Here is a 13,342-nt window from a genome sequence, read left to right as displayed (position 1 = left end):
TCCTCATCTTCAGGTTCTTAAGATACTTGCCAAACTGGGCAGGAAAAATTTCTATCGAACTTACTCCAAGCAAAAATAACTTAGTCATTGCACCAACACAAGACCATTCACTCTTACAGACGTAAAGGAACAAATCAAACGTCATTCGCCGAATTTTGCAAAGACAAAGTTGACTTAGACTTTGGTTTCTCAAACTTCAACAATGAAGTAAACTATTATTTCAATGCTGCTGGAACTGCTTGGGACCCAGTTAAGTTCACATGCGAACAGTTTGAATGCAAGAGAATAGAAAGCAGACTTGCAGTCTATATGTTGGACCCAGATATTTCAAATGCTTTAGCTGCCAAATATATTGCAGTTCCACTTATGTTCCCTATACACCAAATATCTGTCAAAGACTTTGCAGGTGAAGTTGGAAACCAAAATCCAGGAGCCGCAGGTGCAAGAACAGATATTGCTTTAACAACTGCAATGAAACATGCAGATACTATGTTTGTACTGTTCAGACGAACTATAAATGACTATTCTTGTTTCTACAACCCTGGTATTAAATATCATTAAACATAGATGGCAAATATTATCCAAGAGAAGAATATTCTACAGTTGAGGATATGAGGTCATACAACTTGACATTAGATGCTATGAACTTTAACAACAACTTCACAACAACCATTAACCCTGAAATGCAAAGTTCTATTATGCCATATGTGAAAGTATGGACTCATACAGGAGGTCAAAAAACTCAATATACAAATGGAGACCGTTCAAACTTTTGGCTTGGCATTCCATTTGCTGACTCAGAAGACTTTATGGGTGGTATTTCAACTGTTGGTACAGTTCAAATACAATATACTGGTGACAGAGACGGTCCAGATGAATTGAGCGCAAAGAAGTTTACAAAACCAATAGCACTTTTCACGGAAGATGCTCTTTTGAAGATTCGTTCGATGAAACCTGCTGGGGCTCCTCAGATTGGCATAACGACAGCTTCCATCGAGCAGATTTTGGCAGCAGGTCAGTAAGTTGTTCTTGAACTGACTTTTCTCCGTCAAGTATTGACAGTACGCCAGTTTTGACATAATATTGTATTATAAACTTTCCTTTAGTAATATCTGTAAGTTTTGAAGTTATATTTTTGTCTGCTTCAAGAACTTTCACCATTTCAGTTATACCAACTTTCTTTGCTTTATGAAAATATTTAGGTTCAGCAAAGACTGCTATTCTATAACATTTTCCATTGTTTGTGTAAAGAACTATTCTGTCAATGTATTTGTATTGTTTGTGAGTATAAACTTTGTTCTGATTCAATTCAATAAGATATCCAAATACGTCCATCTTTTTATTCTAAGTAAAATGTCATTTCCGAAAAATAGAAGCGTAAGTGTTTCAAAAGGTTTAATGGCGGTGGCAGATGTGAAGTTAAATTCACCAACTCAAACAAACAGTCAAAGTGTTGTTGTCAATGTCAAAGACAGAGATGTTGAAGTGGGGAAACCATACGAAGACGAAGATGGTATAACAATTGTTCCTGTAAAAGAACCAACATATCCTGAAGTTAACAGAGACTTAAGTTCTGTTGCAGATATTCGAAACGACTACCAACAACTGAAAGACAAACTTCAAACTCAGGAGAAGATTTGTCAAGCTTTAAGTATAATGTTAAACTTGGTCGAACACAACCCTGTAAAAGTGAACTCATATGTCATTGCACCTCATGAAGTTTTGAAAGAACTATTGAAACTTTTGACAGAGGCAGACAATATAAACATCAAAGAAATAGAACCCGACATTGGTTGCTGTGGTGTTTCATATAATGTCATTGACAAGATATACGTTATGAAAGGAGGTGAAACGTTGAACTTAAAATATAGTTTCCCAGACGTTATAAAAATATTTGACGACCACAACATTTCATTAAAATTTATTTGCTAAGTAAATGGCAGAAGACATAATGGTTTATACTATTACGACTAAAAACCCTGAGTCATATAATTCTATAACAACAAACTTACAAAGTCCTCAAGGACGATATTGTAAACTAACCTTAAACACAATGACGACTAAAGCCTGTTTTGCTCTTTTGACACCAGAAGACTTTATTGTTGTGAATGGTAAAAAATACTCCTTTGAAGATACTTACTCAGATATACCACCAACAGGTTTTGTTGACTTATTTAATACTTTAAGTACGGGTGTCACATGTGCTGCAACTAGAGCAGGTTTCATTATGTTTGGATGTCCGACTGAGTTTACTATTAATGATATGAGCTATAATACAAAACTTATTTCTGGTTTTTACTACCAACAGTTTCCTATAACAGGAAAAGGTGTCATACAAGGAATGTCTATTCCATTGACATTAAGCACACCAATCTTATATATTGTTTCAAACTTAGGTTCAAAGTGTTATTCGAATGTCGACAGAAACTATTATGACCAAAAGATACTTATGCGTATAAACAATACTTTCTCTGCTGGTTTGCCTATTGTTCATTCGAATGCAGAATTTTCAACCTTAGTGAACTCAAACACTTTGGCAAGTATAACGTTGACATTAGTTGACGCAAACTTTGTTCCTGTAAAACTTTTATGTCCTATGTATTTGTCAATGACGGCAGAAAGTTTCGAATTGGAAGATGCAACTGGTGAAAGTATTGTATTACAAGAACAACTTCAACAACAAATAGCTCAAGAAGAAACAATAAGAATTACCGAAAAAGTGACAAAACATCAAAAACAGGGAGTGAGTCTCAATTTTTATTACTTATATTATTTTACAATATTTATATAAATACTCTTTATAATATATTTTACTATAAAATTATACCTCAAATTCAAATATTTAAAATATTATTTACATAATTATCTCAAAATTATATTTTTATATATTATTTTTCATATGTATAAATCATATAATCTATATCTATGCAAATCTCATCTAAAATTTTTTGAAACAAACCGCTACCATTTTATAATGGTCCATCTTAAATTCATCATAAATTCTGGTACATGTTAGTACCAGAGTCTTCAAATCTCAAACACTCTGGTACCAACATGTACCAGACGCGAGTTTCCAATGCCCTCGTACGATTTTCTATTAAGATCTTCTTGAATGAGAAGGTCTTCATAGAAACTCGTACGAGGGCTTCTCTTTTAAATACTCTGGTACCTGCTGGTATCGGAGTCGACTTTACAGCCCTTTCCCCAATTTTGAAGCTGGGGAAAGTTTTCAAGCAATGAAAGGGAAGCTCTCGCTATGAGGTGAAAATCTAGAATTTTTACCTCATAGCGCGAGTAATCCTTTGTTAATTGCTTGAAAACTTTCTTCAAATTATCAAAATTTCGAGGAAAGTTTCCTTGCTTCAAAGTAGAGATGGAGCCCTTTGAGCCACTGCATATAGGTCAGTGACTCAAAATACTCCATCTCTACTAGAAATCGCCAAAATTTGGGTCACAATCTTTGAAATGCGACGCAAGTTTTGGCAATTTCGCGAGGGACTTGCTCCATTTGGTGCATAGATTCACACTCTATGCACCAGATGGAACAATTCTTTCGCTGACAGCGGGAAACTTTGTCTGAATAGTTTAACATTCAGACAAAGTTTCCCGCTGTCAGGGAGGAATGGAAGGGTAAGAGGTATATATTCATAATGTATACCTCTTACTCTTCCATTCCCTCAAGAAAGTTCAAAAACTTGGGTGCAATCAGTTCTGATTGCACCCAAGTTTTTGAACTTTATATAAGGAATTGTTGGCTATGATGTACTGATCATGAATCAGTACATCATAGCCAACAATTCCTTCGCAAACAGTGGGAAACTTTGTCTGAATAGTTTAACATTCAGACAAAGTTTCCCGCTGTCAGGGAGGGAATTAGAGGGTGGGAGATATATAGATAGACTATAAATCTCTCACCCTTTAATTCCCTCAAGAAAGTTCAAAAACTTGGGTGCAATCAGTTCTGATTGTACCCAAGTTTTTGAACTTTATATAAGGAATTGTTGGCTATGATGTACTGATCATGAATCAGTACATCATAGCCAACAATTCTACCTTTTAACCAAAGATAATTGATTCGTATGTAAAATATTAAGCTAAAATTTCTCTTTCTTTTAGTACACATTCTTCCATTTCGTGTACATGTATCATATATTAAGTACTAGTTATCTATTCTATATCCTTTATCCCAATTTAGATACTCAAAGATAATTCTTTTTCAGAAGAAAAAAAATATTTTCTATTAAACCGTTATTTTTTCAATGTGAGTTTTCAATTTTATTTTTCCTTTTTGCTGCTCAATGCAACATCCTCCACCCGATCCTCCATGCGAGGTTGATCAAGCCATAGGATATTTAGAATATTCTCGTTTTGTTATAGCTGCAGAGCTGCATGGTAACATAAGATTTGTCAAAGACCCACAAAAACTATCAATTGGAACAGGAGTATTAATCTACCACCGATGCGAATACGAATATAGATCCAAGGTGAAGTCATTTTTCTATCCCTGGGATAGACGATACACCCAAAATGTCACCTTTTTTGGATTCTGTTTTTTTTTTAAGGTTCTCGCTGGCGACCCCCCGTTCGTCGAAAAAAAAATGGTGATTGGGGGGTCGCCAGCAAAAATCAAATTTTTTTTGACGAACGTGGGGGGTCGCCAGCGAGAACCTTAAAAATAAACCTCTGAAATTTTAAAAAAGAAAAAAGTGTGAAAATCCCCTTGATTCGAACCAATGGACTTTACGATTATACTATGACTCTTACCATTGAACTATGACTCTTAGGGTTCGAAAATTTATTTGGTGATAATATAAACTTTAATGAAAAATAATCAGATCAATTTAGAAATATTTATTTCATAATATTGAATGAATGTATAAATCTAAATAGTGTATTATCAAAAAAAAATAAAAAAATAAAAAAATAAAAAATAAAAATAAAAAATTAATAATAATAGTACCATCACCACAATTAGCAAATTCAAATGATATATTAATTGCTATCGATCTCATTCAAACAAACACATAGAAATTTTGATTAAGTATTTCAAATTTTTATATGAGATAAATATTGAACAGATAAAATATAAAACAATTTTTAATAATAAATATAGATATTTATTTTGTAGCCATTAAAATTTCTCGGCTATCTAATAAAATTTTGTGAGAACGTAATCTTTTCAAATTTAGTATCAATCTAGGTTAGGTAAGTGGGGCTTCCAGGCGCGTTGCGCCCTCTAGCCCCGAAGATGTTTAGTATAAATGAAGTTTTTATTCGGAAAATTGTTAGTCTTCTGGTGTGAATTCGGAGGACTCTTCTTCTTCCTCCATTGCTTCTGGGAAGAAGCCTTCTTCTGGGTCGAAAACATTATATAATGTGTCGCTTTTCACAAATTATATATGTTTTCATGCTTTGTCACTTTTCTGTCACTTTTTGGGTAAAAACATTTTTATTATTATATATAAATGAATTTTACAAAACCCCCGTTACCGTTCTTTGGAAATAAGAGTAAATGTAAAGATATTATATTGAGAGAACTTAAGAAACTACCGAATGGTCTAACATTTGTAGATTTGTTCGGTGGAAGTTTCTATATATCCCATTTATGTCATACCGTATTTCCTGACTCAAAGATTATATGCAATGACTTCGACAACTATATGGACCGTCTCAAACATATTCCAGACACAAACAATATATTGAAAGAGTTAAAAGAAAAGATACCTATAGGTAAGATGGAACGTATACCATTAGATAAGAAAAATATTGTGAGAGAGGTTTTGAAAAAAGCAGAATATATAGACTGGGATAGTATATCTGCTAGACTATTATATAGTGGTGCTATAAGAGTTAGTATGGCTTAGTTGGGTACTGTGGCACTGCGTTCCACCTTACCCAATACTTGTGAATTTGACACTTTACAAAACCGTTAACGTATATTTTACAACACAAACGACAACACAAACGACAACATTAACTTAACCTTAAATATTTACAAAGCCGCCAACCATTTCACCTCACTAACGAACTCACTAATGAAAAAATAAACGTTCTCATAAATTTTCTTCAATATCTTCATCATCAGTGTTAACTCTATTGTAGTCATACTTGAAGTCATAAAGTTTCTCAAGTTTTGAAATGCATAGTCTTGTTAACTTACCTTCATCATCATAAGTTTTTATAAAACTACCATGACAATCTTTATACACAGTCAATGAAAAGTCAACTGGTCTAGGATGAAGTGTAAAGAACATGTTATGCTCAGGAAGGAAGAATAAATGTTTAAATGTATGTTTGTTATATTTTTCGATTTGTATGAGTTGCTTTTGTTCTGTCATTTACATCCAAATAAACTTAAAAATAAACTTAAAAATTAATGATATCACCACCCTCACACGTATGAAAACATAGCGCAAAAATAAATTTAGGTGAAGTGGTGACATCTCACCTGTTTTCTCACCTGTTTTTTCACCCACTTGAATTCATTGCTTTATAACTCTCTTCCTTTCTCCAACTCTTCTAACTTCTTCTTAAGTTCAGCAATGTTGTCCTCATGAAGTTTAATCTTTCTCAAAATTCCTTCTTTATCTAATGGTTGTTTTATCTTTCTAAACTGAACTCTACCATCCTTCATAGTATGAATGTAAAAACCTTCTGGAATAGTTCCTGATTTAATGTATTCTACCAAAAACTTTTGTTTCATTGCTTCAGTGACTTTAGTCGTCATTTCAATCAAATAAAAATTTTAATATTAAATAAAAATAACGTTATTTTTTCAGTAAGGAAACGCAGGAGTTTTACGATTTATTTGAGGAGTAGGTTCTGGTTTAAATGTTGGAGTCGGTTTAGGAGTTGACTTTTGAACAGGAGTTTGTACTTTCATAGGTTCAGGAGTCATTGAAGGTGTTGTTTGTGATGGTGTCGGAGTTTGTTTAACTTCAGCTACTTCAGTATTATTTACAACATTTGCTTTATTTCTTTTCAACATCATAACTGCTCCTGCTGTAGCTAGCAAACCTAGTGGGAGACCATATCTTATATAAGGACTTGACCAAATGCTATTTTTGACAGGAGCTGGTGGAACACCTAACCTTGGTGAGACTGCTCTTTGCCATTGTGCAGCTCGTAAGAAATATTCAATAGGTGCTCCATAATCGTTTGGTAAAGTTTGTTTCATAGATGGTGAAGGTTCACGAGAGCTTGATGAAGAACTCATTTATAAGCTTTAAAAATAAACGTTCATCCTTTATTCCTCACTGTCGTCCGTGCTAAGTTATAGTCATCTAATCTTATTATTGGGATTCCATTAGCACGCACCTGAATGGCAAAGCAACAATCCCTCATAAATCCAATAAGTGGCTTTGGTACATTTTCAGTTGCTAGTTCAATAGGTCCTTTAACAGACAATTTGTATGTTATTGGAGCAGTAGATGTTTGACCTTGCTGGAAGCAAAAGTCCACTTCTGTTGGAAAACCACATAAGAAATGTGTGTTGTCATAGCTATCCCATTTATGTTCCACACTACCATCATCCACCAATGACCTCATAACATCTTCATTAAATCCTATCATATCATTGTTTGTATTGCAAGCGTTCGCAACCATTTCATAAAATACAGGTCCATATGATTTTTCAGGTTCTGCAGGCATATTTCCATAAGCTCCCATGGAAAGCTGAAGATATTTAAACTTAGGGTTCTCAAAATTAACATAATAGTTGTCTTTCTTTCTAAATAGTGCCCAAATACTTTTAACATTAATAGGCGTATAAGCTGCTGTAAATGTTGCACTTGAACTATCTGTATTCTTTGAGAATGAACCGTCCATAGGAATCCAATCCATAACTTTAACAGGAAAACATAAAGCCTCGTTTGTATAATGTTCTACAAGTTCTGTATAAATGTTAGGGTCTAAAGAGAATGACTTTGGATGAATGAAACATTCATTAAAATCCATCTTTGTTCGAAATAGTTGCTGGTTACAGTTGTAATAGTAACTGTTCCACTAGCTTCTACTGCCTTCGTTATCATAGTGAATGGTTCATTCCATGGAACAAATTTATTTGTCGGTGGATTTGAATCTGAAGCAAATGCAACTTTAAGAGTTGGATTGAAAGCAATGATATCATTTACAGATATAGATGTGCATTGTAAGGCGTCGCTACTGAACTTTACTTTAAGCTGAATGTTTCCTGCAAAAGCTGGAATAAATCGAATAGCTTCTAATGGAAGGAATCTTCTAACAGGAATTCTTAAACGAAGCTTAAAATCAAATGATTTTCCTGCTGTAATTGGACCACTAACAATTTGTCCTGTTCTGCATGTTCCCGAATGACTCCATACATCTTCATGTCGAGTCTTTGAGAAAACATCTACTTTCTTTATTTGTTCGGTAGTTTGTGAGTTTGAAGTTATATATGCTTCTTCTCTTGCGTTGTCTTGAGAATATACGATACGACCATTTGCAAGGATTTGATATCCAGCAACTGCATAGAAAGCGTCATCGAAACCAATCCAAAATCCTGGTGGGTTTGTTTTATTGGAACCTGAACCAATTTCTTTATCTACAATAAATTGACCTTCCATTTTATACGTAATGAATGTATTGTAAAGGTCCAACATATTTTCACCAGGAGGTGAGAGATTGAATGTTACCCATGTGTTATCTTTAGCAGTTCCAGGTTGTGATGGAATCTTTGCGTCAGAATATTTTCTATTAGTGTCACCAATTTGAACTGCATTGTCTATGATATCGAAATATGAGCGAATCTGATGAATATGCTCTGCTGGAGTAAATTCGTTTAGCTGTTCGTTCTGCATGTATTTACTTCAGATAAAAATATCTATTTACTTCATTATTCTCACTCTTCTTCTTGGTATTCGTGGTGGAAGTTGTTTCTTGACATTTTCAATGAACTGTACATTCTCTTTTGTCTCAACTTCTTTCACTGGCGGGTCAGGGTTCTTTGACTCGGTTTGCTTTTCAATGAAATTCACGAACTTTGCAATAAGCTCTTGGTTCGTTATTGAAAGAACATCTGGCTTCTTTTCTTCTTGTTCTATTGACTTTTCAGTTTGAACAGAAGGTTTGGGCTTCGTGGGCTTCGCCCTTGCCATGCACCTTAATGTTGTCGCTCTCTGTATTCGCTAATGGTACCTTTCTTTTTCTTACGTATATTTTACCATCTTTACTCTGACTTACGTAATAGAAAGGATGTTGTATTCCTCTGGCGTCATTTAATATAATAGACTCTCGTTCTGATTTTGACAAGCTCATTTTACATCGGTTAAAGTTTTAATTTAGTTTTTTATCTACAGTCAAATGACTCAGACAAGCCCTACGGACAAGACCCAAGGGTCATAGATGTTGAAGCATTGAAGAAAGAAATTCGTGAGCAAATTTTATCCGAACTGAAGGAACAAAAACAAGAACAAAAGCCAGAGAGACCAAAGAGAAAACTTAGTGAAAAACAACTTGCTGCATTAGCTGCTGGAAGACAAAAGAACCCACGTTTGCTGGCGAAAAAAGCTAGAGAAGAAGCTGAAGCAAAAGCTAAAGAAGCTGAAGCAAAGAAAGAGTAAATGGTTTATTTTTATCCGAACTAAATGTATAGACAAATACCTTTATCTGTTGCGTTCAGTAGTGAAAACCCTGACGTCAAAATAAAGGGGAACAGAGTAACGTTTAAGTTTCCAACAGACTGGATTGTGAACATAAATGAAGAGAAGTACATTGGCATAACATCTATGTATATAACACGTGCTTTCAGAAAGGTTGACTTTATACTTCAAGTCGAGATAGAAAATGACGAACAGTCTTTAAGCGCCCAAAACATTCACATATACAAATACTTTAAAGACGATACAACATTGTTGCAATGTATGATTTCATTTAATGAGATGTTCGAGAAAAAGTTCAACATTGAAGTACAAACTTTACAGCCTTTACGTGAGTTTCTTGCACAACTGAAAGAAGAAGGTAGTCAGCCACAACTTATAGACTTTCATTATGAATTTAATGAAAATGAAGATGGAACTCATGACTGTCAATTCATTGTATTCTCACCATTCAATGAAGTCGCTAAAGAGAAAAAAAATCCATTACGTATAAGATTTCAAATCTCTGAACCAAGTGATGATTTTAAGAATGTTTTCAATTATGATGCAATGCTTCCGAGGAAAAATGAATTTTCAAAGATTGTAACACCTGGCATTTGGGATAGAAAGCAAGCTATATTATATTCAAACTTAAGTAAGGGAGTTGAAAATGAGTTCATTGGTCATACAAGAACTTCACCACTTCCTAACCCTAAATACTATAAATTAACTGGCTTCAATCGTGAGTTTTGGATAGACATGTTCTCCACTCATGACCATAAATGTCCAGTGTTCTTGCCTCCAGACCATAAGGACTGTCTCTACATTGAAGCACAACTCTTAAACTCTACCATCGCAGTATTGTAAAATCTACGCTAGCTTTATTTTTATCACGAATGACCTCATTGCTGACAAAAATAAGCCGCTAGCGACGAAATGACCTCAGAACTTCAACTTACGAATAAAGCTTGTTTTAGTCGTTATTGAAAAGTTGAACTTTTCAGCAAAGCAAGGTTGACATGACTTACATAAGTCGAATGCAATCTCTTGACCATCATAAAGTGCTTTGTAAAGTTTCATTAAACTGAACTCAGAGTCTTTGTCATATGTTCCAACAGGTATGTGAATGTTCTTATCTTCATTGTAATAGCATTGTATAGCTTCAGGAAACATTTCATTAGCGGTTAAAGCAATAACATCTTGCTTCACGCCTTTCATTCTGCAGTGAAATGCAACTTCATTTAAATCGTTAGTGAGTAAGTCTATGTAGGTCTTCTTTCCACAGAAAATACTTTTATAAGCTAAACTTTGTTTTCCAGGTGTTATTTCTGCAAAGTCGCTATGAAATTGACCAAGGTTCTTTCCTATAAGTTCGCGACCATATCTCTTCTTAAACTCTGCTGCAAGCTTTGGGATGTCTTCATTATATAAGTGCATACTGTCGGTATCCTGGTAAAAGATTTGAAGTCCCATGTCCTCTGCAGTACAGAATACTTCATTCATAATACGTTTTGACATAGACAGAATATTAACACCAAGTGGACAGAAGTTAAAGTGTCTGCAAATGCTTTTCGTTAGCTTGAAAATAGTTTTATCTGAACCATCCAAACCTTCGAACTTCACTATATGGTTGTAATTTCTTATAGCATATCTTATAGCATCTTTGTCATTTACTATGGTTATTTTTGACTCAATAGGAGATAGAATAGTTTTGCCATAAATGCTGTTCAGAATGAGTTTTATAATTTCTTGTAAGGGGTTTCCTTCTTTCTTATACTTTAACCTTAACTCAAACAACTTCTTTACTTCATCTCTTATTCTCATATCTCTGTTTCCATCGTAATAGTATCCTTGCAACACTTCACATTTGACACCTTGATATTTTATGAGGTCTTGTAATGTTATATGGTCAACATACATGAGACAGCAAGTGTTTGAACTTCTTGGAACGTTAAGTTCTGGATTTAGTTCAGGGTCGCAAACTATTAAATGAAAGTGTCTGGGTATACCAATCTCTGTTATCTTAATGAGAACAAAGAAGCCAGACATAAACTTTTCACCAATGGGTTCCTTTTGGTCATCATCGAATAAATGTCTCATGAGATACTCTGTGCTTAGCATCTCATCCTTCAATACTTTTGGAATTCCTTCTAAAGTATACAATCTTGCTATAGCTGAAGGATATAATGAAACAGTGTCGAAGTCAGCAATGAGTTTCTTTTTGCTCTTTTGTTTCATGTTATCTGACAACATACATCTTCCACCTTGAATGCATCTCGAAATAAATTCTCTTGGTTTATTTGAGAGGTCATAAAGATTTCCATTCGGGAAGTATACTCTGTTCTCAAACAATTTGTTAGCAATAGAACAAATACTAACGTAGTCATAAACGTTTAAATCAAACTCTTTCAATAAGTCATTGCGGAACTTTACAAAACCTTCTCTTAAAATTCTTACATCTTGTTTGCAGTAAAACGTGCTATATTTTTCTAAGTCGAAGTGGTTTTCATCTATTCTGCAACCTTTGATGGAATCTATGTTCTTCATAAATGTATCTGCATCATGGATAAACTTACATGCTTCAGAAATGACACCAGTTCTGTTGTCATTTGCTAACAAAACACTGCTGTAGTAGTTATATGGAAATACTTCTTTCGGTCCTGTTTGTAAGTTAAACATAGCAGGAAATAGTTTAAGCTTCTTATTTATAACACTGTAAGAGTCTTTTATAATAATTGCCCGTCCTTTATATAAGCCAGTTATTTGCATTGTTCGTGAACCTTTAATGATGGGAGTTCCTTTCACTTCTGTCATGTGTCTTAAGATGAAGTTTATGTCATAACTGAGGTTGTGAAAATATTTAAACTCTTGTCAGGGAGTCTTTCCAAAAATTCTGTTGCACAGTTTTGACCCCAAATGCTTTCACTAACTGAACCATCTTCACTGTCATAACAGATGTTAAAAGCTTTATGAAAGCCATCCGTACTACACTCAAAGTCAGCAAAGAAAACGTGCTCAGGTATGAATTTACATTTAGCTTTATTTACTTCTTTTGACTCTGCTTTCTTCTTCAGTTGTACACAATACTTTGGAGCATATGTCAAATCTTTAAATGGTGCAAGGTTCTGTTTATATAAGTCAGTAGTATATGTGAAAAGTTCTCCATAAGAAATAGGTTCGAAATATTTGCACTCCCACAATGTTTTCATAACATCCCATAACGGTGTTGTTCTATCATAACGAACTACATATTTATCTTCTCTCTTTGTATAAATCTTCATCTGTTTCTCAATGTTCATTCCACCACAAGCTTTGAGAATTTCTTTATAGTTTCGAATGAAATATGTTGTCATTGGTAATCTTTCATTTAGCATGTAGTGGTCTTCAACAAGAAGTAAGTCAATAGTTCTAACAGTTTCGCATTCTTTTGGTATATATCTCTTTATTTCATTATGTCTTGAGTCATTGAAATAACCAATGGTAACATTAAATGATATACCTGTTGCGTCAGAAATTTCTTGTACTTTACTTTGAGGAAAGTCTCTAACACGAATGACTTCTCTCATGTGGTCAATAGTTTCTTCATTTACTCCAGCCTGAATGCAAGCATAAACGAAACAATTGTCCTCTGTCATAAGTGTTGCAGTTCTTTTGTTCAGTTCATTGAAGATTTGGTAGCGTTCAAGATTTATAGGTAATGTGCAAAGATACTTCCAGAACTGACCGCTTCTCTTCTTATAAAACTT

General features: G+C 34.2%; 5 protein-coding genes and 3 pseudogenes across 8 annotated transcripts, besides 5 other annotated features; 3 read left to right on the top strand and 5 right to left on the bottom strand.

Annotated features, from left to right (window-relative positions):
- Nucleotides 1-2,705: part of a mobile genetic element that runs on past the window's edge.
- Nucleotides 1,399-1,932, top strand: TVAGG3_0132000 (protein of unknown function, DUF4106 family; the record flags this gene model as incomplete). The annotated part of the gene is made up of 1 exon (XM_051223967.1): nucleotides 1,399-1,932. One exon carries the CDS (start codon nucleotides 1,399-1,401, stop codon nucleotides 1,930-1,932), a length of 534 nt encoding a protein of 177 aa, XP_051108953.1.
- Nucleotides 2,696-4,472: a mobile genetic element.
- Nucleotides 2,706-2,723: a terminal%2Cinverted (terminal inverted repeat of MuDR-2/MuDR-2B_TvMULE3 transposon ID:TVAGG3_0131980).
- Nucleotides 4,473-5,864: 1,392 nt separating the features above from the next.
- Nucleotides 5,865-6,490: a terminal%2Cinverted (terminal inverted repeat of Maverick-1C transposon ID:TVAGG3_0131780).
- Nucleotides 5,865-13,342: part of a mobile genetic element that runs on past the window's edge.
- TVAGG3_0131970 (uncharacterized protein) lies at nucleotides 6,491-6,727 on the bottom strand (the record flags this gene model as incomplete). Its single annotated transcript, XM_051223966.1, has 1 exon — nucleotides 6,491-6,727. One exon carries the CDS (start codon nucleotides 6,725-6,727, stop codon nucleotides 6,491-6,493), a length of 237 nt encoding a protein of 78 aa, XP_051108952.1.
- On the bottom strand, nucleotides 6,776-7,216 carry TVAGG3_0131960 (uncharacterized protein; the record flags this gene model as incomplete). The annotated part of the gene is made up of 1 exon (XM_051223965.1): nucleotides 6,776-7,216. One exon carries the CDS (start codon nucleotides 7,214-7,216, stop codon nucleotides 6,776-6,778), a length of 441 nt encoding a protein of 146 aa, XP_051108951.1.
- On the top strand, nucleotides 9,322-9,581 carry TVAGG3_0131950 (annotated as a pseudogene). The gene has a single exon. A coding segment is annotated over exon 1 (260 nt).
- TVAGG3_0131940 (uncharacterized protein) lies at nucleotides 9,900-10,463 on the top strand (the record flags this gene model as incomplete). Its single annotated transcript, XM_051223964.1, has 1 exon — nucleotides 9,900-10,463. One exon carries the CDS (start codon nucleotides 9,900-9,902, stop codon nucleotides 10,461-10,463), a length of 564 nt encoding a protein of 187 aa, XP_051108950.1.
- TVAGG3_0131930 lies at nucleotides 10,539-11,013 on the bottom strand (annotated as a pseudogene). The gene has a single exon. A coding segment is annotated over exon 1 (475 nt).
- TVAGG3_0131920 (organellar and viral DNA polymerase type B) lies at nucleotides 11,395-12,275 on the bottom strand (the record flags this gene model as incomplete). The annotated part of the gene is made up of 1 exon (XM_051223963.1): nucleotides 11,395-12,275. A coding segment is annotated over one exon (881 nt), but the record flags the coding sequence as incomplete, so codon positions are not given.
- Nucleotides 12,416-13,231, bottom strand: TVAGG3_0131910 (annotated as a pseudogene). Its single transcript has one exon. A coding segment is annotated over exon 1 (816 nt).

Source organism: Trichomonas vaginalis, chromosome IV (genome assembly GCF_026262505.1).
Source record: "Trichomonas vaginalis G3 chromosome IV, whole genome shotgun sequence".
Lineage (NCBI taxonomy): Eukaryota > Parabasalia > Trichomonadida > Trichomonadidae > Trichomonas > Trichomonas vaginalis.
Note: the sequence above shows the minus strand (reverse complement) of the source record. Positions and strands in the feature narration are given on the sequence as shown.